Source organism: Astatotilapia calliptera, chromosome 15, assembly GCF_964374335.1.
Source record: "Astatotilapia calliptera chromosome 15, fAstCal68.1, whole genome shotgun sequence".
Lineage (NCBI taxonomy): Eukaryota > Metazoa > Chordata > Actinopteri > Cichliformes > Cichlidae > Astatotilapia > Astatotilapia calliptera.
In genome coordinates, this window is record NC_137436.1 from 1,254,427 (window position 1) to 1,277,500 (window position 23,074).

The window sequence follows — 23,074 nt, forward strand, 5'->3', positions numbered from 1 at the left end:
TTTAACAAAAGATTCAACTTGAGAAAATGTATTTATTAGCTTTCAGCCCTCCTGCATGTGTATATGTTTGCTGAGTTGCACAGCTAAAGAAGACTCGCAACCTTTGATTTGACCTTCACAAAAGTAAAGGAGTATTAAAATGAATTATTTTCATGTATAATTAACACGAGAGCTCTCTGTGCATATTATCACACTGTATTTGCATCATATAGTTTTTTGAATAGCGATGCATTGAGGAGGACATTTCCACAAGCCTGACTGTAGATACGGATTGGTGGAAGAAAAAGTAGAAAGGATGAGGTAAGAAAAGACAAATCATAAAGAATGAAACAAGTATTGGCGAGGAAATGAATCACTAATATCCAGCGTACCATTTTAATGCACTTTATGTGTTTGACCTTACAGCTCATTATCTCCCTATAAAACACTTGTGAACACATAAGTGGAAGAACCTTTGGGAACAAATGAAAACTTCTAATCAGACAAGCTAACGTGTGTTTTCAGCAGCCGTACAGCAGGTTGATCCTCCTGATGTCCCAGTAGGACATGCCCTGCCTCTGGCCAATCTGGACGTTGGGGTTGGGGATGGGGGAGATGGTTTCCCTGCCATTGATGGAGAAGGCTGTTCTTTCATAGTGCATTATGGAGGAGTAGTCGTAGGGAGTGTTGAGGTTGTTGGTGTCCTGCTTGTCGAAGTTGTAGGCCATCTGCGGGTCGATGTTCTCCCAGTTGATCCTGACGTAGTAGTCGCGGTCGCTCCTGGTCTGCTCGTGCTGGAAGCCCAGAGCGTGGTTGACCTCGTGCTGGATGACGCCAAAGTAGACGCAGCCCTGCCTGTTGAGAGACAGGACCTGCTTCCCTCCCTGTCTGCCCAGAGGAGAGAAGCATCCGTTCTGGCTCTCGATGCTGATGTAGTCGTTCTGGTCCTTACGGTCGACAAAGCGGACACAGGTCTGGCTGTGGAAGGACTGCAAGGCATTTCTGATCAGCTGCCTTTCCCCGCTGCTGTACTCACTGCTGATGGTGAAGGGAACCGTCACCAGGCCGTTGTTGTCTTTCTGCCACAGGCAGCTCTGGTAACTCTGGCATTTAATGGCATTTCTGCTTTTTGGAAGCAGGATGTCTCCTTCCAGCAGGATCTCGTTGCTGCCATTGTTTGCGGTCAGAATCCTGGTGGTGATATCGACGGTGTGGTCTTCCTCCACCTGGCCCTCTCCTCCTCCTCTTTCCTCCATGAGAGGATGAGCCTGAGAGAGGCCGAGCAGGAGCAGGAGCAGCAGGCTGACAGAGGGACTCATCTTCAGAGTGGGTCTGGTAGCTGTGGAGCTTCTTTGCAGAGCTGCTGTGGAGAGACTCCTCGGAGCTTCGTGTCTGACACAGTTGAGTCGCAGGTCTTTATACTCTCCTCTACAGGTGTGTCTGCAGGAGTGTTATGGGCTGAGGTCAGTAGTAATAAGGGGGCATTAGTCCAAGATGGCAGCCAACCAAACCGGTTTCACAACCGGTTTGATGGTTTCATGCGTGTGCCCGTTCAGGTGTGCTCGGGGCATGCTAGTTCATGTGTGGAAACACACAGGGCGTCAGAGGGGTTATATGAGTTTATGTGTTTTTAACTGGGTTTTAATTTAATCAAACCATAGGGTTTTTTAATTAAACTATTTTTATCACTTAGGTGTGTCTCAACATTCAGTTATGCAGACATATGTCTTCTTAAAAGCAATTCTTTGTTTTGCGGGCGGAGTGGAAGCTGTTTTGGTTCCAGTGTTGGGAAGGTTACTTTTAAAATGTATTCCATTACAGATTACAGATTACATGCCCCAAAATGTATTCTGTAACGTATTCCGTTACGTTACTCAATGACAGTAACGTATTCTGAATACTTTGGATTACTTAATATATTATCATGCATTTTTACAACTACGTGAATGTACTATTGCTGTGATTTATTACTATTACTGAAGGTCCGCGGCTCTGAACCGTAGTTAAGGGACCTCTGGCTGATACGTCGGGTTCGTGTCGGCTCGTAGCCGAAAAATAGCTTTACTTTGTTGTGTGGGTCAACTTTGCTAGCAGAGACAGAGAGAGGCGTTGAAAGGCTGCTCCAACGGAACTTATTGTTTCGGAGGAAAACACGAACACGGTGTACAGTCGAGTCTAAATAGCTTACTTACAGCTGGGCTCGTCAGGCTCTCTTCTTGGCTGCAGTGGTTATTATTATATTTACATGCTTCCAGCTCCCGTTTCTGCTCGATGCCAGCTCGTACCTTTCCTTTTTCTCCCTCCTCGCTCACAGACACATAACGTGTATGGCAGTCCATTCTCCCTGCAGCACGGACTACACTGCCTATGATGCTACATTCTTTAGAGCTATGCTTGTAGCATTCTGCCTGTTAGCTTAGCACAACAACAACAACAACAACAAAAAGGCGCTCTCTCACCCAGGAAACACAGAGAGAGAGAGCGTCACCCTGTAACCATGGCAACCATAACGCTGCCGCCTGGAACAACAGAACGTAGCTGTCAAACAAAACCCAAACAGTCCTGACCCGCGACAACATGAAACAGGAAAGTACCGCAGTGTAATCCATTTATTTCAACAAAGAAACTGTATTCTAAATACCACCTTTTTAAACGGTAACTGTAACGGAATACAGTTACTCATATTTTGTATTTTAAATACGTAACGGCGGTACATGTATTCCGTTACTCCCCAACACTGCTTGGTTCACAGTGCACCTTAACAAAGAGGGGCTGCTTTTCATTTACATCTAGTCAAAAGTGTTGTTGTTTTAGTCACACTAATTTTGTGATTCTGACAATATCTCAGCTTGCAGTGATGCCATTTCATTTCATCAAACCACTAGTTTTAATTTAACTAGTTTTTATGCATCTACTGGGGTTTCTTTCCAGGGTTGATGCGATCGTTTTATTTAAAAATCGGGATTTCAGAATGTTGAACTAAGAGTGAGACAAAGCCAGCTAGTTTTTAACACAGTAAATGGTCACAAATAACATTCAGTCCTTTAGAAAATAAATGCTATTGGGCTACTTCTAAAACACGTTGCACACCATGTCACCTTTCCCCCCAAAGCAACCAGTATCGCTCTTATCAAGCTAATCGTGTTTTAATCACACTCATTTTGTGATTCGGATGTCACACCTTGCAGCGATGCAAGCATTTTATTTATTTAAAAACGGATCAAACGGGCATTTCTCCTGTAAGGGGTTTCATGGTTTCAGAGTAGTTTTTAACACAACAGATGGTCGCAAATAACATTCAGCTCTTTAGAAAATAAACGCTGCAGTGATACTTCTAAAACCAGTCGCCCAGACCCGCTCCGTCTTTTCAGCAGCTGGCTAATTGTTTGAATGTGTTCAGGATTACAAAAGCCCACCGCGGGTATCATTTAATTGTTGGGATTCCTTAGGAAAAGGTAAAAGCCGGCAGGTGTACCAGTCGAGCAAGGTCTCGCCTACTTTCTGAAGTAAGGTTCAAGGTTCAAGGTTCTTTATTTGTCACATGCATAGTTATACAAGTATAACACACAGTGAAATGTAGCCTGACACGCTCCTCGACATGTGCAAAAAAATTGAGGGGGGGGTGGGAGTGTAGAGGAAGAACATTATATATATGTAGTATATACACGGGGTGAATGTGCAGTAGTAGCAGCAAGCAGGTGAATTCTGTACATTAATATGAATAGACATCTGACTATTTTACAGGATAGACAATATAAACATATTTAAAATTAAAGGAATTGAAATGTACATTGTGCCTTGGTTTAGTGTCTGGAAGAGTCCTGTCTCAGTCAATTATAGATGATGTGAGAGGGCGGGTGTGTGTGTTTAGGGCCCGGATGGCTTGGGGATAGAAGCTCCTCTTGAGTCTCTCTGTCCTTGCCCGGAAGATGCGGAACCTTCTACCAGTAGCCAGCAACAGCGGTCCCTTAGGCCTGTCTTGGCCAGTTACACCGGATCTGAGCAACTGCGTGCCCCACCCTCATTGTTTTAAACTTGCACAGCAAGGTGATGCCCTGCAGGTGTATAACCCCCCCCTCCCCAGACTTATAGGCAGGAAACAGGAAAGGTATCGTAGATTTAAAGACACATCTTCATTGAAGCAAAGGGAACTCACTAATTATGAGTAGCCACAGTTTAGGGACACTTTCTCAAATAAAGAGGATTTCATCATCTGCAGTTGGTGAAAAAAGTGCCACATTAAAAACAAATCAGCAGATCCACAAAGTGTGGATACAGACTCTTTTCAACTATAGTGGTAGACGTACGCTTCATTACTTATCAACATACGTTTCAAAGGCTTGCATTAGAGTGCATTGGTGCACACTTGGGCATCTTTTATTTAACATGGTTATACCACTGTGAATTTTGCTATATAATATACTTAAGAGTCTATCATATGTTTGACATCCAGCAAAAAATTCAAAAAAATATATTTTTAAATCAGTAACTTAGCAAATGAAATGTTTTTTGGACAACAAATGAGTCACGTTTTAAAAACAGTTTGAATAATCTACGCTGCCAGACAGACATTTATGAAGCGCTGGCTATAACACACATGCTTACCGTGTGAAAGGACCGCGGACGTCTTGGAGCAGAGAACCTCGTTGTATTGTCGCTTTTCTCTTATGCATAAGCAGCGCTGGCTGGTCATGAACGCTCTGTGTGGGTAGAAAATGGTCTGCACCGGCGCTGGTCCTGACACGAAATGGCAAGGGTCTCACGCTCTCAGGAGCGCTTCATATAGGACCGGGTGCTTCCAAAAACAATAGATGGGGTGCCTATAAGTCTGGGTGGGGGCGATACACCTGCAGGGCATCACCTTGCTGTGCAAGTTTAAAACAATGAGGGTGGGGCACGCAGTTGCTGAGATCCGGTGTAACTGGCCAAGATAGGCCTAAGGGACCGCTGTTGCTGGCTACTTCAGAAAGTAGGCGAGACCTTGCTCGACTGGTACACCTGCCGGCTTTTACCTTTTCCTAAGGAATCCCAACAATTAAATGATACCCGCGGTGGGCTTTTGTAATCCTGAACACATTCAAACAATTAGCCCCGCTAGCTGTTCCCCGGCAGACCCCAAGCAGCTGGGGAAAGAGGGCGGCTGGGTCACGGTGAGGAGGAAGCATAGTCCTAAACAGAAGCCCCAGGTACACCACCAACCCGTTCATGTGTCTAACCGTTTTTCCCCACTCGGCGACACACCCGCCGGGGGTCAAACTCTGGTAATTGGTGATTCTGTTCTCAGACATGTGAAGCTAGAGACACCGGCAACCATAGTCAATTGTCTTCCAGGGGCCAGAGCAGGCGACATTGAAGGAAATTTAAAACTGCTGGCTAAGCGTAAACGTAAATTCAGTAAGATCATAATTCACGTCGGCAGTAATGACACCCGGTTACGCCAATCGGAGGTCACTAAAATCAATATTGAATCGGTGTGCAACTTTGCCAAAACAATGTCGGACTCTGTAGTTTTCTCTGGTCCCCTCCCCAATCAGACCAGGAGTGACATGTTTAGCTGCATGTTCTCCTAAATTGCTGGCTGTCTGAGTGGTGTCCCAGAAACGATGTGGGCTTCATAGATAATTGGCAAACCTTCTGGAGGAAACCTGGTCTTGTTAGGAGAGACGGCATCCATCCCACTTTGGATGGAGCAGCTCTCATTTCTAGAAATATGGACAAATTAATTAAACCCCCCAAAATATGACTATCCAGAGTTGGGACCAGGAAGCAGAGTTGCAGTCTTACACGCCTCTCTGCAGCTTCTCTCCTCCTGCTACCCCCCCAAAAACCCATCTCCATAGAGACTGTGTCAGCTCCCAAACAGACAAAAAACAAACTAAAAACCAGCAACAAACAACTTAAACATAAACAATTACAAAGAAAGAACAATACAGTATCCACATCTGAACCAAAGAGTAAAACAGTGAAATGTGGATTATTAAATATTAGGTCTCTCTCCTCCAAGTCTCTGTTAGTACATGACTTAATAATTGATCAACAAATTGATTTACTCTGCCTTACAGAAACCTGGTTGCAGCAGGATGATTATGTTAGTTTAAATGAATCAACACCCCCGAGTCATTCTAACTACCAGAAATCTCGAAGCACAGGCCGAGGGGGAGGTGTGGCAGCAATTTTTCACACCAGCCTATTAATTAATGAAAGACCCAGACAGACTTTTAATTCATTTGAAAGCCTGATGCTTAGCCTCGTCCACCCCAGCTGTAAAACTCAGAAACCAGTCTTACTTGTTATCATCTATCGTCCACCTGGGCCTTACACAGAGTTTCTGTCTGATTTCTCAGACTTTATATCTAATTTAGTTCTGAGCTCAGATAAAATAATCATTGTGGGTGATTTTAACATCCATGTAGATGCTAAAAATGACAGCCTCAACATGGCATTTAATCTGTTATTAGACTCAATTGGTTTCTCTCAAAATGTAAAAGAACCCACCCACCACTTTAATCACACTCTAGATCTTGTTTTAACATATGGCATAGAAACTGAACATTTAACAGTGTTTCCTGAAAACCCTCTCCTGTCTGATCATTTCCTGATAACATTTACATTTACAATATTTGATTACACAGCGGTGGAGAGTAGACTTTATCAAAGTAGATGTCTTTCTGAAAGCGCTGTAACTAAGTTTAAGAATATAATCCACCCACTGTTATCATCTTCAATGCCCTGTACCAACACAGAGCAGAGCAGCTATCTGAACGCTGCTCCAACAGAGGTCGATTATCTTGTTAATAATTTCACCTCCTCACTACGTACGACTCTGGATACTGTAGCTCCAGTGAAAACTAAGGTCTCTAATCAGAAGTACCTGACTCCGTGGTATAATTCTCAAACACGTAGCCTAAAGCAGATGACTCGTAATCTGGAGAGGAAATGACGTGTCACAAATTTAGAGGATCATCATTTAGCCTGGAGAAATAGTTTGCTGCTTTATAAGAAAGCCCTCCGCAAAGCCAGAACATCTTACTATTCATCACTGATTGAAGAAAATAAGAACAACCCCAGGTTTCTCTTCAGCTCTGTAGCCAGGCTGACAAACAGTCAGAGCTCTTTTGAGCCAACCATCCCTTTAACGTTAACTAGTAATGACTTCATGAACTTCTTCACAAATAAAATTTTTATCATTAGAGAAAAAATGACCAGTAATCATCCCACAGATGTAATATTATCTACAGCTACTCTTAGTACCATTGATGTTAAGTTAGACTCTTTTTCTCCAATTGATCTTTCTGAGTTAGCTTCAATAATTACTTCCTCCAAACCATCAACGTGTCTTTTAGACCCCATTCCTACAAAACTGCTCAAAGAAGTCCTGCCATTAATTAATGCTTCGATCTTAAATATGATCAACCTATCTCTAATAATCAGCTATGTACCACAGGCCTTCAAGCTAGCTGTAGTTAAACCTTTACTCAAAAAGCATCTCTAGACCCAGCAGTCTTAGCTAAGTATAGGCCAATCTCCAACCTTCCTTTATATCAAACATCCTTGAAAGAGTAGTTGTCAAACAGCTAACAGATCATCTGCAGAGGTTTATTTGAAGAGTTTCAGTCAGGTTTCAGAGCTCATCACAGCACAGAAACAGCTTTAGTGAAGGTTACAAATGATCTTCTTATGGCCTCTGACAGTGGACTCATCTCTGTGCTTGTCCTGCTAGACCTCAGTGCAGCGTTCGATACTGTCGACCATAATATCCTATTAGAGCGATTAGAACATGCTGTAGGTATTACAGGTACTGCACTGCAGTGGTTTGTATCATATCTATCTAATAGACTCCAGTTTGTGCATGTAAATGGAGAGTCCTCTTCACACACTGAGGTTAATTATGGAGTTCCACAGGGTTCAGTGCTAGGACCAATTCTGTTTACATTATACATGCTTCCCTTAGGCAGCATCATTAGAAGACATAGCATACATTTACACTGCTATGCAGATGACACCCAGCTCTATCTGTCCATGAAGCCAGATAACACACACCAATGAGTTAAACTGCAGGAATGTCTTAAAGACATAAAGAGCTGGATGGCCGCTAACTTTCTGCTTCTTAATTCAGATCAAACTGAGGTTATTGTACTCGGCCCTGAAAAGCTTAGAAATATGGTATCTAAGCAGATTCGTACTCTGGATGGCATTACCTTGGCCTCCAGTAACGCTGTGAGGAACCTTGGAGTCATTTCTGACCAGGACATGTCCTTCAACGCACATATTAAACAAATATGTCAGACTGCGTTCTTCCATTTGTGCATCATCTCTAAAGTTAGAAATATCCTGTCTCAGAGTGATGCTGAAAAACTAGTTTATGCATTTATTACTTCCAGGCTGGACGACTGTAATTCATTATTATCAGGAAGTCCTAAAAACTCACTGAAAAGCCTTCAGCTAATCCAAAATGCTGCAGCAAGAGTCCTGACAGGGACTAGAAAGAGAGCAGATTTCTCCTGTTTTGGCTTCCTGTTAAATCCAGAATTCAAAATCCTGCTCCTCACATACAAGGTCTTAAATAATCAGGCCCCATCTTATCTTAATGACCTTGTAGTACCATATCACCCTATTAGAGCACTTCGCTCTCGCTCTGCAGGCCTACTTGTTGTTCCTAGAGTATTTAAAAGTAGAATGGGAGGCAGAGCCTTCAGTTTTCAGGCCCCTCTTCTGTGGAACCAGCTTCCAGTTTGGATTCAGGAGACAGACACTATCTCTACTTTCAAGATTAGGCTTCAAACTTTCCTTTTTGCTAAAGCATATAGTTAGGGCTGGACCAGGTGACCCTGAATCCTCCCTTAGTTATGCTGCAATAGACGTAGGCTGCCGGGGATTCCCATGATGCATTGAGTTTTTCCTTTCCAGTCACCTTTCTCGCTCACTCAGTGTTAACAGACCTCTCTGCATTGAATCATATCTGTTATTAACCTCTATCTCTCTTCCACAGTATCTCTTTATCCTGTCTTCCTTCTCTCACCCCAACCAATCACAGCAGATGGCCCCGCCCCTCCCTGAGCCTGGTTCTGCCGGAGGTTTCTTCCTGTTAAAAGGGAGTTTTTCCTTCCCACTGTTGCCAAAGTGCTTGCTCATAGGGGGTCATATGATTGTTGGGTTTTTCTCTGTATCTATGAAGCGCCTTGAGGCGACTTATGTTGTGATTTGGCGCTATATAAATAAAATTGAATTGAATTGAATTGAAAAGACGGAGCGGGTCTGGGCGACTGGTTTTAGAAGTATCACTGCAGCGTTTATCTTCTAAAGAGCTGAATGTTATTTGTGACCATTTACTGTGTTAAAAACTAGCTGGCTTTGTCTCACTCTTAGTTCAACATTCCGAAATCCCGATTTTTTTCTTTCTTTCTTTCTTTCTGTTCCGTTTGGCTCTTTTGCATCAGAATTGTTGTCTAAAGGCAAAGGAAGATGCCCAACGGATTTACTTTACCACATTGACCATCCCAGCCTTGCCGTAATGGTCCATTTGATTCACCTTTTATTGTTCATTTTATTTTCATTTGCTGAATACGGGACAGACTTGACTGGGGGAAAGAGAAACAGCTGAGAAGAGGGACGGGGGAGAAGGGCAAAAGACAAAAACCAACAGAACGGGCAGAGGAAAAAAAAATGCATATATCAATCACCTGGATCACCTGCTGAGAAAGAAAAAAGAAAGCAAGCAGAAGAGAACAAGAGTAATAGAATAAACAACATCACAATGATATATGGGAATATGACAGTAAATACTAAATATTAAACATTATTGTGCAGCACATAAGATCAACAGAACACAGTGTGCTTTGAGGTAGGAGCCAAAAAGGGTGTAGTTTGTGGGTGTGATCACCCGTGTGTACACCTGTGAGCATGGACGCGCTTGTTTTTAAAAGGTTCCTTCATGTAATGATCTGCTAGAGGGTGTGGGGGGGCCACAGCCCCGTCCTCCAGGGCATGAAGCAGGTATGGAGGAGATCAAAACTCCAGACATCCAGAGGCCCCCAGAACACAAGAGACCAAGGAAGACCAACAGAGGGGCAGCCGCGCCACTGTCCCAGTAAGAGCTGAGGAGAGTCCCAGATGAGGGCTCACTCAGCAGCCGCGGAGCAGAAGCCAGGGGGAGTTGCAGTGACGCGCCCGTGAGCTCCGCCGGCAGCCAGCCATGCCTGAGTGACCGAGCCCCAGGCCGAGAGGCCGGGGGCACCCCACCTCCGAAGTGGCCCGAGCGAGCCCCAGGCTCCAGGCCCCGATAAGCGGCCGCCAAGGAGTGAGCCAGTGTGTACCCGGACGCCCACCCCCAGACACAAAGAACCACCAACACACCGATGTCTGAGGGAGGCCGCCACCGGCAGGGGAAGTGGTGGTAGGGGGAGATAGGCCTCCAAACCTTGGAGGGCCTGAGATGTCCCCAGAGAGGTGGCGCCTGATACCCAACCTGACATATAGACACAGACATACAGGCACACACAGACACAAACATCCATTCCCACCCTCATGCTCTCATATGCACTTTCTCCACACTCAACCAACGTGGAGACAGACATAAAGAGACGCTGTACACACAATCACACTCCCCAAGCGTACTCTACAAACCGGGTCTAGGTACCCTTGCCCCTGGAGGGGGGAACTGCACCCAGACCCAGGTGGTGTTACCCTTTTCCCTGCGGTGGGGGGAGGCAGGCCACCCCGACTCCGCAGCAGCAGGGAGGCCCCACACTCCAGACCGCAGTCGGACGGCCAACTCCTCCTCCTAGCCCCCCCGCTCCAGCAGGTCGCAGAGAACGGGGGTGAGAGAAGACTCCAAACCTCCCTCCACCCGCTCATTGTAGTGTTGATGCATGTGTGTTCTAAGGTGCAATTAAAACCCAGGAGGGCATGGAGCTACAGTGGGGCAAAAAAGTGTTTAGTCAGCCACCGATTGTGCAAGTTCCCCCACTTAAAATGATGACAGAGGTCAGTAATTTGCACCAGAGGTACACTTCAACTGTGAGAGACAGAATGTGAAAAAAAAATCCATGAATTCACATGGTAGGATTTGTAAAGAATTTATTGGTAAATCAGGGTGGAAAATAAGTATTTGGTCACCTCAAACAAGGAAAATCTCTGGCTCTCACAGACCTGTAACGTCTTCTGTAAGAAGCTTTTCTGTCCCCCACTCGTTACCTGTATGAATGGCACCTGTTTGAACTCATCATCTGTATAAAAGACACCTGTCCACAGCCTCAAACAGTCAGACTCCAAACTCCGCCATGGCCAAGACCAAAGAGCTTTCGAAGGACACCAGGAAAAGTATTGTAGACCTGCACCAGACTGGGAAGAGTGAATCTACAATAGGCAAGCAGCTTGGTGTGAAAAAATCAACTGTGGGAGCAATCATCAGAAAATGGAAGACATACAAGACCACTGATAATCTCCCTCGATCTGGGGCTCCACGCAAGATCTCATCCCGTGGGGTCAAAATGATCATGAGAACGGTGAGCAAAGATCCCAGAACCACACGGGGGGACCTGGTGAATGACCTGCAGAGAGCTGGGACCAAAGTAACAAAGGTCACCATCAGTAACACACTACAACGGCAGGGAATCAAATCCCGCAGTGCCAGACGTGTTCCGCTGCTGAAGCCAGTGCATGTCCAGGCCCGTCTGAAGTTTGCCAGAGAGCACATGGATGATACAGCAGAGGATTGGGAGAATGTCATGTGGTCAGATGAAACCAAAGTAGAACTTTTTGGTATAAACTCAACTCGTCGTGTTTGGAGGAAGAAGAATACTGAGTTGCATCCCAAGAACACCATACCTACTGTGAAGCATGGGGGTGGAAACATCATGCTATGGGGCTGTTTTTCTGCCAAGGGGACAGGACGACTGATCCGTGTTAAGGACAGAATGAATGGGGCCATGTATCGTGAGATTTTGAGCCAAAACCTCCTTCCATCAGTGAGAACTTTGAAGATGAAACGAGGCTGGGTCTTCCAACATGACAATGATCCAAAACACACCGCCCGGGCAACAAAGGAGTGGCTCCGTAAGAAGCATTTGAAAGTCCTGGAGTGGCCTAGCCAGTCTCCAGACCTCAACCCCATAGAAAATCTGTGGCGGGAGTTGAAAGTCCGTGTTGCTCGGCGACAACCCCAAAACATCACTGCTCTCGAGAAGATCTGCATGGAGGAATGGGCCAAAATACCAGCTACTGTGTGTGCAAACCTGGTAAAGACCTATAGTAAACGTTTGACCTCTGTTATTGCCAACAAAGGTTATGTTACAAAGTATTGAGTTGTATTTTTGTTATTGACCAAATACTTATTTTCCACCCTGATTTACCAATAAATTCTTTACAAATCCTACCATGTGGATTCATGGATTTTTTTTTTTCACATTCTGTCTCTCACAGTTGAAGTGTACCTCTGGTGCAAATTACTGACCTCTGTCATCATTTTAGGTGGGGGAACTTGCACAATCGGTGGCTGACTAAATACTTTTTTGCCCCACTGTATGTGTAATGAGAGTGTGAGTAATGTGAATGTCTAAGTTGTGGGATAAAATTGAGGCAGAGGCAGCCAGAAGGGGACAGAGGGGGGGGGGGGGGGGGTAGCCTCCTCTGCCACCCTGGTAACATACCCCTACTCCAAGGCCCTGCATGTGTGGGTGGTTGTGGTGGAGCAGGAAGAGGGGGGCAGCTGGAGATGGGGAGGGAAGGAAGGGAGGGGCAAGTGACCCCTCCCTGGGGCCAGCTCCCCCGCTGACCCCAGTAGGCACCCCCATACTCCGCGACCCGCCAGGGAAAGGGGGCCCAGGCCCATCCGGACCAGGGCCCAGTGCAGCAGCGCCGCCCGGCCCCACAGAGCCCGGGACAGTCCACCCGACCCCACCGCAGAGAAAACTGCACCCACCCCACCATCCACTCATCTTCCAGACTACATGAGACAATAGACGCCCAGGCTGAGATCCCGATTTTTAAATAAAACGATCGCATCAACCCTGGAAAGAAACCCCAGTAGATGCATAAAAACTAGTTAAATTAAAACTAGTGGTTTGATGAAATGAAACGCTTGTGAACATGCTGACATTACCCATTCAGAAGAAACTCCCATTTGTGGCGTTTTTAAAATAAAATGCTGGCATCACTGCAAGCTGAGATATTGTCAGAATCACAAAATTAGTGTGACTAAAACACCAACACTTTTGACTAGATGTAAATGAAAAGCAGCCCCTCTTTGTTAAGGTGCACTGTGAACCAAAACAGCTTCCACTCCGCCTGCAAAACAAAGAATTGCTTTTAAGAAGACATATGTCTGCATAACTGAATGTTGAGACACACCTAAGTGATAAAAATAGTTTAATTAAAAAACCCTATGGTTTGATTAAATTAAAACCCAGTTAAAAACACATAAACTCATATAACCCCTCTGACGCCCTGTGTGTTTCCACACCTGAACGCGCACACGCACGAAACCGGTTTGGTTGGCCGCCATCTTGGACTAATGCCCCCTTATTACTACTGACCTCAGCCCATAACCCTCCTGCAGACACACCTGTAGAGGAGAGTATAAAGACCTGCGACTCAACTGTGTCAGACATGCTGTGTGATGTCAGGTCTGTGGACGGATCAACACAGTTACTTTACTGGGTGGGACGTGTTTAACCACAAAGCTTAAACAAACCAAAACTAAACTATTTCTATGATTAAAAAGTGGAATCAGTGGAGGGCACAAAGAACACGTCATGTTGTACCCACGAGGAAACAGCTACAATATTTAGATGAAATGCAAATAACAACATTCACAATATTTACATCATCTTCACTGTGAAAGACAACACCAGGGTGTCCCAGAAAACGGATCAATTTTTTGATTATAAAGAATTAAACGCTTGTTGAACAAAGTTATTATAGTTTTGTATTTCTGTGATAAATATTTTTTAGCTTAATTTTTAATTGTTTCTGTATTAGTTTTGGATTTTTGGAAATGAATATTTCCTGTGAGACTCGACCTGTTTCTGGAATGTAGTAATTTTGCAAGATAAAAGACATTGCTGCAGGAAATATTAGAGGTAAATTCCAGTGCTATCAAACGTGACAAACACTTTGTCAAATCTCTCTAAAAAGATTTGTAATTTTCTGTTTTTCTTTCTTTGACTGATTAATACATCACAGGAACCTTGGCTTCCTCTGCTCGTACCTTTACCCTGAGCCAGGTGAGCTATGAAGAAATATGTGTGTTTACTTTAATGAATCATTCACCCATGAGATCTTCTGAACGACATCCTTATACGTGAAAACAGAAACCACAGCGAGTTCTTACATGCAAACAGACCCCTGGACATGGAGTGACCACCACTACATACAGGATTTCATAAACCACAGACTTGCAGTCGGGTTCACGCTGTGCTTGTGGGAGTGGTGGGAGAACGCGTCAGAGGGAGGTTTCAGCGTGTTGGGGCAAGATACACCGCCTCTCTTTTGCCTTTACTTCAACGTGAGTGTTTAAGGAAACCGTGGAGTGCCTCTGATTGCTGACATTTTGACTTATTCTCACTTTTATCTTCATAATGGATCATGTGCCAAGAGTCTAAACGAGAATGCAGGACAGCTGGGATTCACAGACAAACTCAGCGAGCGAGCTCAATGATAAATACACATCTCAAGGTACAGTCTCATCCTGGTGGGTTTTACTTAAATAACTGTGTATACAGGCCACCTTTGAAAAGAATACAAAAAGGACCATCATTGCTCTCCTGCTTCCTTGACTGCATTCTTAGGGAATTTTCCAGGTAGGTATTCTTGGCTTCGTGTCATTCGATTGCCCAATCATTTAGTGTTTTAGTATCAAATTTTTAATTATTATAAAAATGTTCCTTCTCCAGCACTGTTCAGTTGGGTTTCATGTAAACTGTCTATTGTTAAGATTCATTATTGAGGAAGGGTACAAGAGGTGATCGAAGAATAACCACACCGATCCGGCCGGGTGAAGTCAAACGATGATTTTAATGAATACACGCGTGGGAAGACACTCTGTACGCAGACAGCCAGTAGTCTTCAACTTAATCAAAGCATGAACAGATATTTTATAGCATCAGGGTTTGTTTACTGACGCCCCTTCATACGTCACATACATTTTATACATAGATCAGATCAACATCATCCTGACTTTTCACCTAGAAAATCATCTTCTATTTTCATGGCGTGGTACTTTCCGTTCTTATCTTAAAATGAATTGTTCCTCTTTCTTGCTGAGACAACAAGGACGGTTCCTCTAAATAAATTTAACTCTATGTGTGTGTGTCACGACCTCACATGCTCTTTCTCAATTCACCGGTTGCACTTCTGACCTTTTACCAGACCAGAAGCTCACTGAGACTATGTGTATGTCTTCTACTAAATAAATGTTTTAATCAAGAACCTCTACTAAAACCTTAATATAAAATGATCTGATCTTAAGGCCTTCTTAAAGCTATCTGTTACATTGTTAAAGCCTCGTCTTAGCCTGCGGCTCAAAATAACTTCCTGGTTTCACTTCTGCATACAACTTCCTGTCAGCCTGCAACTCAGTCTTTCTGAAAGAGACACTGTTTAAACCTTGGAATGCAATATCCATGCTGCAGATTATATTATTAATGCAATGACAATTATTTAACAATAGCAGTAAAATAATTTCCCTCCTCGACACTCCCCCTTTTGACCTCTGGAACACCAGAGGTCACAATACATTGTGTCCTCACGCAGACCCTTCTCTGGTGGTCTCGGACCTTGAGATCTCCAGGATCCTCGCCCCTCCTGTGGTCGCCGAGATCTTCTGCAAAGGAAACAAAACACCTTTTCTTGCATCTCCCTAACTTATCCTATCTGGGACTCTTTAATCAAAAGCATGATCCTAATTATGCTCTTAACTTATTGACTTGTATTTATGTATACTCTTCAACGTTACTCATCACTTTAAACTCTTTGAGCGCTGGTTTCACATCCGGTTGCTCGCTCTATTTTCCCTTATCTGATCATCAACATCCTGTGCACAAGTTGTCGCTGCTGCAAGTTAATCTACTCCAAAAGAAAACAACCACTTTAATCAATTAAGTTCAAGCATATAAGCAATTACTCCTGTATACATTTCATCATAACTAAATGCTGCCTTGAAACAACTCCTATGTGTTAACACTAACTTCATTTTAAAACCTCACATTTCCTATGTTATCACCTGTTTCGGTATAGCCTTTTTATTTCATTTTGCTCCTTTTAATGTAACAATACCTTCTAATTCTAATGTATCAGACTTAACCAAAACATATGCTTTCCTTCCTCTTTGGTCCTTCTTTAAGTTCAGTTAAAAGCTAAATGAATTTAAGGCCTTTTGCCTGGAATCAATACTGTCATGTGTGTTTCTTAACTCTGTGTCTGTAAGCGTGTGCAATCCTTCATGAACTCATATTATCCTCACAGTAGATTGGCTAATCATAGCGCTAGCCAAAGGCTCGTGACCCTCCAGAGACAAATTTGAGCCACAACTCCTTTAAAAGCACAAAATGCAATATGTATAAAAATCATTTCTATTTATAAGCTCCCCCTTTTATCCTAAAAATACCTCCTATGTAATATCTGTATGTGTAAGCCTACATTATAACCACTTCTTCTAAAGATCAAAAAATCAAACCTGTTCTACCCCTTCAACCCTCACTAATTTTCCCTCTAAGATTTATTCACAGCTTTGAAAAACTGGCATTGTATCTTCTAAACAGGATTCATGGTCCTGGGCCATGTTGGCCCAGCATTCTTGGTTCCTTGTATTTTCGCTCCTTATTTAGGCCAGGTTTTCTGAGGTGTCCTGTTGTGGTGTTCCCTAAGTGTTTTTTCCCTTTGTGACTCTTACCCCCTTGTGCCCCTCTGTCTATTTATGAGCTCTCGTCTCTCTTTGTGTTTATTCCATGTTTCCCCCAGCCTGTTATGTCTGTGTTCTCCCCGTGCTCTGGGTGTATTTAAGTTGTGTCTTCTGATATTGTAGTTCCTGGTTCGTCTATATTGTTTCCCCTCGGTCTCCCTGCGTCTCTTGTGTATTTCCCCGGACCTCCCTGCATCCTCGTTTCTGGTTTGTGTTATTAGCTTACCCAGTTTAGGTTTCCGGTTTCTTGTTTTTCCACCAGTGCTGTTTTGTGCCCACCGTTGTAAATAAATATTCACCTGCACCAGAGCTGCCGCCTTTTGGGTCCTTTTCTACAACTCCACACGGCTTGCCTCGCAAACCGTGACAAGTTCACTTTTAATCCTTTAACCTTAACTTAAAAATAACAGTTTCAGTTTTACCATATCCAAATGATCAAAAACCCAAAAGGTCCTAAAATGATCCTAAATTATTAAACAATTAAATTATTAAACCCTAAACCCCCCTTTATCTTGATACATTTCATGTGTCAAGATACTATACAAAACTTAAAACTGCTCAGTTTTCCCCACTCATGATCCAATCTATGTCATAAAAATAAACTTAAAACAGAACAGTTATCAGTCATGTGTTTCTACAATTAATGGTAACTGAGTTACATCAAAAAATATTTCCCCTTTAGCATTTGGCATTCTCCCAACAATATACTATAATCTCATAATCTAACCCCAGTCAACAAAGCAAAACAGAAATTTTTCTGGTAAAAGCAAATTGTTTGTCCACATTAATTCATCCTCACTCACATACAGTCTCACATTCACTCACATGCAGTCACACCATGTATTTGCTAATGGTGGAGCTTCCCGCGTCAGATTCTCCACCCTCAGCAAAATGAGCTCCGTCATTTTTATTTTCCATAGGAAAATATTTCTTCATGCTTTTGGACTGGATTGACTCGCATAAAATCCTTTTTACAGGGACTTACGACCTTGATCAGTCCCCACAGGTAGCTCTCCTCACCCAATTGTAATCTGGAAAGCCCCCTTATATTTGCTCCTCCCGAGAATTTTCAGCGCCGTTATTCACTGTTGCAGGCCTGCTTAAAACAGAAATGAAAAAAATAGAGCTGATTGTTAGCTCATAAAAACAAAACAAAATCACCTGACAGGTTTTCTTTAAGTGCACTGTTACAAAATAATGGGCCCAATTTTAGACATGTCCATGTTTCCTAAAACTCCCTCTATTTAAAACAAAAACACCAACAACAACCTACCTGACAGAATCAACCCATCACCACAACAACCTTAAACACACAAATCTTGCCACCACATAATTTCACCTCCTCAATACACCAAAAGTCCCATTAAACCCACTCAATTTGCACACAAAAATCACCCCCTTATGCTCTATAACATACTTCAATTCAGCATAAAACCCCCTTACAACAACATATCACTAAACTATAAATTTCCTACCCCAATCTGCACTTCTCGTCTCTGCTATGCTTCCTCTTCCTGAAAGTCACAGTCACACACACACTCCAGCTAATTTGCATACTGAATCATCTCTCAAGAAGCTGTAACAACAGAAACATATGTTTAAATATTCCCAACTCATTAAATCATTTTATTTCTTCCAACAGTGATCACTAGTGTTGATCACTCAGTACGAGAGCACTCCTAAGTCACTCTTTTTTAAAACTACTTTAATCCCTTTTTCGTTTTCATAACTCCCTTTGTCATATGGCTTATTCTATTCCTCAATTACAAACTCAAATGTATTTTATTAAACATTCACACCCTTGTATCATTCATACAAAATAGCAAGCTGTTCTTCATTGCCTATGTTTGTGTTCTTAGCCAGGTTTAATCAGTGTCTATGCATTAAACTCCATGAGCTTGTCTTGTCTTTATAAGTTTAATGCATTTTCTGTTTGTGTGTGTGAATTTGCATATGGTGCTTTTACAGTGTGTCAGACTCCTTCATAATTTTGCCTTTAAACAGTCAATTTTCTCCTCCCCAAATTTACTAACCCAAATTCTGATTTCCTACCTTAAATAGCAGCATTCCTTGTCCTCAGCCAGAAGGTAGGGCTCCACTTGCCACTTTCCACCTCCACCCTAGCCCAGCGGTCTTACCCGTCAGGTCCGAGAGTAATCGTGACTGTGCCTGCCTTAGGTTGTCCCAGGGTTTCGAGGTGGGATCTTACCCGTCATGGGCTATCCAGCCTTCCATACTCGCCTGATACGGGGCCCAAGTGGGCAGGGGAGGGAACACACTGGCTCTGGGAATTAAAGGAATGTAAGCTGCTTCCTTCATTACATCTTATGTTAAACTATCTTACTTCTGACTCCTTCCTAGAATAATTTCTCATATGGCACTTTGTGTATGTGTGTTTTCTATTCATTAATGTAATTGTCAGTTATTTTCTCTCCCGGTCAGGGAACCACATTATTTTCTCTCTTCATTTTACCTTCTTTTGTTTGTTTGTGACGTTCTACTTTAGCTCTACTAAACCTTGATGTAAAAACAATACTCCCTTATTTCACGCACACACTCTGCCTTTTGCCTACACACACACTTCTCTCTCAGACTTCCTCTGTTCACACATCACCTTATATGGGCATGCAAACTTCCTGTCACCCACACCATTTCCTGTTACACACACACCGCCCGCAGCTGCTCAGAGCAGCTCAAACTGCTTTGCTGTTTCTCCAGGCTAATCAAACTTATTTTGTATTTACAATCTACAAACCCTCTGTAATTCTACTAACTTTTGACCTAAAATGTAGCATCATTCACACAATGATTTCATAATCCTCTCACACACACCTTTTAAATAAACTAAACTCTTATAACATCACTCATGCCTCTCTCAAATTAAAAACACTTTCAAAGTTTAAAACGTCCTACTTTACATCACCCAAGAAATACCTCTCACACCTTTATTCATCATGTCAAAGCTTCTAGTCACCGCATTCACACTTAAACTGTGACTAGAGTTAAGGAATATAACTCAACACACTTTCCTAAGAGTATTTTAGACATGCTTGTCATAATCAAAAAGAGCAAGTAAAAAACAAACAAACAAAAAATTGAAACCTCCATTAATTCTCACCGCACACACAAGAAATTGAAAAAATAAAACCCACCAGCAACTAATGCTGGAGAAAAGTTACTACTGAAAGTGATGTGTTAGTCTTAAGTATATACAGTGCACTCAATCTATTTATATATCTACATCCAAACTCAGTCAGTTACTATGCATCCCCTACGGCAACTCAAAACTTTATTTATAGTCCTTTACTAAACATAAATGGCATTTTAAACACACACTACAATGTTTGCAGCAGTATTTGTAAAACCAACTGTGGCTTAAACAGTTCACTGCTTACTCATTTGCATTTTCACTCACACACACACCTCCAAAAATAGCAGCAGGCAGTCAGTGCATTACTGACTCGACACACAGAGATCTCTCACACCAAATTTTATTATTCTATATTACAACAACGTCTTATATTTACAACTACTGTCAGATCTGTCAGCTTTAGCGCCTAACCAATTTCGACAAATTTAAAATAACCGCCCACCAATTAACCAGTATCAAGACTTTAACTGTTTCTGGCCTCATTTCTAAAATCCCTAACTCAATTTAAAAGCGTCAACCAACCCAAACTTTGCCTGAAGCTCTATTTTTGGCATTTCACAGCCAAGGCTTACCTCGAAGTGTTAAGTTAAAGTTACACGCCCGAAGACCAACTTCTCCTGTCCAAAAAAGCGCAGATACCGTTGCAAACGGTAAGGAGACTAACTCCTAGCTATTTTGGAGGTTCCCAAGTTCTCCCCGGTTGCCAACCGTACTAACCCTATTCGCCGATAGGTCAGGGCCAAGCGTCCTTGGCCGGGAGGGAGCGTTACCTCCGAGAACTGCGCTTCCTAGCAGACTCTAACTGCCGTTCTAGAATAATTTATAATACTTTGAAACAACAATCAACACCCGAAACAAGTGTATAACTGAAGTAGGTGCAACCTAGTGGTCAAATGGAGACTCCAACTCACAAAATGACCGCTCAGGTCCACTCTTATGACCAAATTTGGACTCTAACCAACACAATAACCAATTCCCTACCAAACTACTTGAGACTCTAACTCTTTTTCGTTGGGACTTCAACCCAATATTTAAACTTTTTCCTGGCAGACTCAAACTGCTTTAGCAGACTTTACTGCTTTCATTTCTTCTTAGCAGAACTCTAACTGCTTCAACTCATGAAATTTTCATCAAAATCAAAACAGACATCCACCAGTAACTTCAGTGAGTAGACTTAAATTTTATCATGTCCAATTTGGCACACTTTGGAAATAATTCAACAGGTAGTGCCTTACCTTTTGGATAAGCCGGCTTATGCCCACTCACTTAGACCACTGGAATTCATGTCTGCCCGTCAGACCACCCAAGACCCCGGATTTCTCCGTCCAAACCTCCAACTCTCCCTCCTCAATAACCGGACGAGCCCCCAAATGTTAAGATTCATTATTGAGGAAGGGTACAAGAGGTGATCGAAGAATAACCACACCGATCCGGCCGGGTGAAGTCAAACGATGATTTTAATGAATACACGCGTGGGAAGACACTCTGTACGCAGACAGCCAGTAGTCTTCAACTTAATCAAAGCATGAACAGATATTTTATAGCATCAGGGTTTGTTTACTGACGCCCCTTCATACGTCACATACATTTTATACATAGATCAGATCAACATCATCCTGACTTTTCACCTAGAAAATCATCTTCTATTTTCATGGCGTGGTACTTTCCGTTCTTATCTTAAAATGAATTGTTCCTCTTTCTTGCTGAGACAACAAGGACGGTTCCTCTAAATAAATTTAACTCTATGTGTGTGTGTCACGACCTCACATGCTCTTTCTCAATTCACCGGTTGCACTTCTGACCTTTTACCAGACCAGAAGCTCACTGAGACTATGTGTATGTCTTCTACTAAATAAATGTTTTAATCAAGAACCTCTACTAAAACCTTAATATAAAATGATCTGATCTTAAGGCCTTCTTAAAGCTATCTGTTACATTGTTAAAGCCTCGTCTTAGCCTGCGGCTCAAAATAACTTCCTGGTTTCACTTCTGCATACAACTTCCTGTCAGCCTGCAACTCAGTCTTTCTGAAAGAGACACTGTTTAAACCTTGGAATGCAATATCCATGCTGCAGATTATATTATTAATGCAATGACAATTATTTAACAATAGCAGTAAAATAATTTCCCTCCTCGACACTATCTATAAAATAGAGTATGGACATTTAATTACTAAATACCTCAATATTCTGCATTCTTCTTAGATTAACACTGACACAACTTTAAAAACCAGCTGCGTCATATCCTACCAATCTCTATCCCGCTCTGATGTGCCGTGACATAGACACAGGTCACTTGTTGTTAAAAGCACCAGGGCATTGGACGTGGATCTTTTGCGTCCTTGTGCTTGCAGGGTGGGGCCTCGTGGATCAGAATAATTCTGGTGCCTCCTGTGGATACTGATTGGGATCATGTTTGGGAGGCTAGGTCAGTGCCTGGGGCTATTATTCTTTCTTCTGTGGCCAGTGGGGCACAGTGTCTCGCTCCTGCCAGAGTGCTGTGGGTGTGCACAGGTTACTTAGTCCACTGCAATGTTTAGGGTGGCTAGTGAGCGCTAAAAGCTAATCGATTTACTAATATTTGTCACAATAACAACCATACGAATAAAACACCAACGATTTCCCATTACACTGCGTTCCATTAACGTTATGCTGATCACTGCTGATGCCATTTTCATGTTTTATTTAAATATTGGTGTACCAAGGCCCTGTTTTCTCTTCCTCAGATGAACGAAAAGCAGTGCAGAAGAGAACCTTCACCAGGTGGATGAATGTGTTTCTGCAGAGAGTAAGGCACAAATCAGTTCATCAGATCACTCTGAAAAAAATGTGCTTATCAATGAGGGTCATGCTTTTCCCCCCCAGCGGGACCCTCCTATTGAAGTGCACGACCTGTTCACAGACATTCAGGATGGCAAAATACTCATGGGCCTGCTGGAGGAGCTGTCTGGGTGCAGACTAGTAAGAATCATGCTGTTCAAGAAAGATTTAGCCAAAGCCTGTTTAAATTTGGCCACTGCAAGCGTAGCAGGAGTCCTGGAAGCAGAG

At 42.9% G+C, this 23,074-nt stretch overlaps 2 protein-coding genes across 4 annotated transcripts in view; one reads left to right on the forward strand and one right to left on the reverse strand.

Annotated features, from left to right (window-relative positions):
• Positions 1-361: 361 nt before the first annotated feature.
• LOC113007076 (high choriolytic enzyme 1-like) lies at positions 362-1,739 on the reverse strand. Its single transcript, XM_080289447.1, has one exon. It carries the CDS (start codon positions 1,296-1,298, stop codon positions 501-503), a length of 798 nt encoding a protein of 265 aa, XP_080145573.1. The 5' UTR covers positions 1,299-1,739; the 3' UTR covers positions 362-500.
• Positions 1,740-14,461: 12,722 nt separating this feature from the next.
• The window catches only part of clmnb (calmin b), a 16,037-nt gene continuing 7,424 nt past the window's right edge, over positions 14,462-23,074 (forward strand). For 2 of the 3 annotated variants that reach the window (XM_026193907.2, XM_026193908.2), the window contains exons 1-3: positions 14,462-14,652; positions 22,753-22,814; positions 22,892-22,987. In XM_026193907.2, the coding sequence (XP_026049692.2) occupies positions 14,586-14,652; positions 22,753-22,814; positions 22,892-22,987 (225 nt within the window). In that variant the 5' untranslated portion in view covers positions 14,462-14,585. The remainder of the gene's footprint in view (positions 14,653-22,752; positions 22,815-22,891; positions 22,988-23,074) is intronic. The other variant, XM_026193910.2, reaches the window with a different exon arrangement.

Excerpts from the sequence above, each read along its gene's own strand:
- LOC113007076 (XM_080289447.1), bottom strand. The coding sequence starts at position 1,298 with ATGAGTCCCTCTGTCAGCCTGCTGCTCCTGCTCCTGCTCGGCCTCTCT.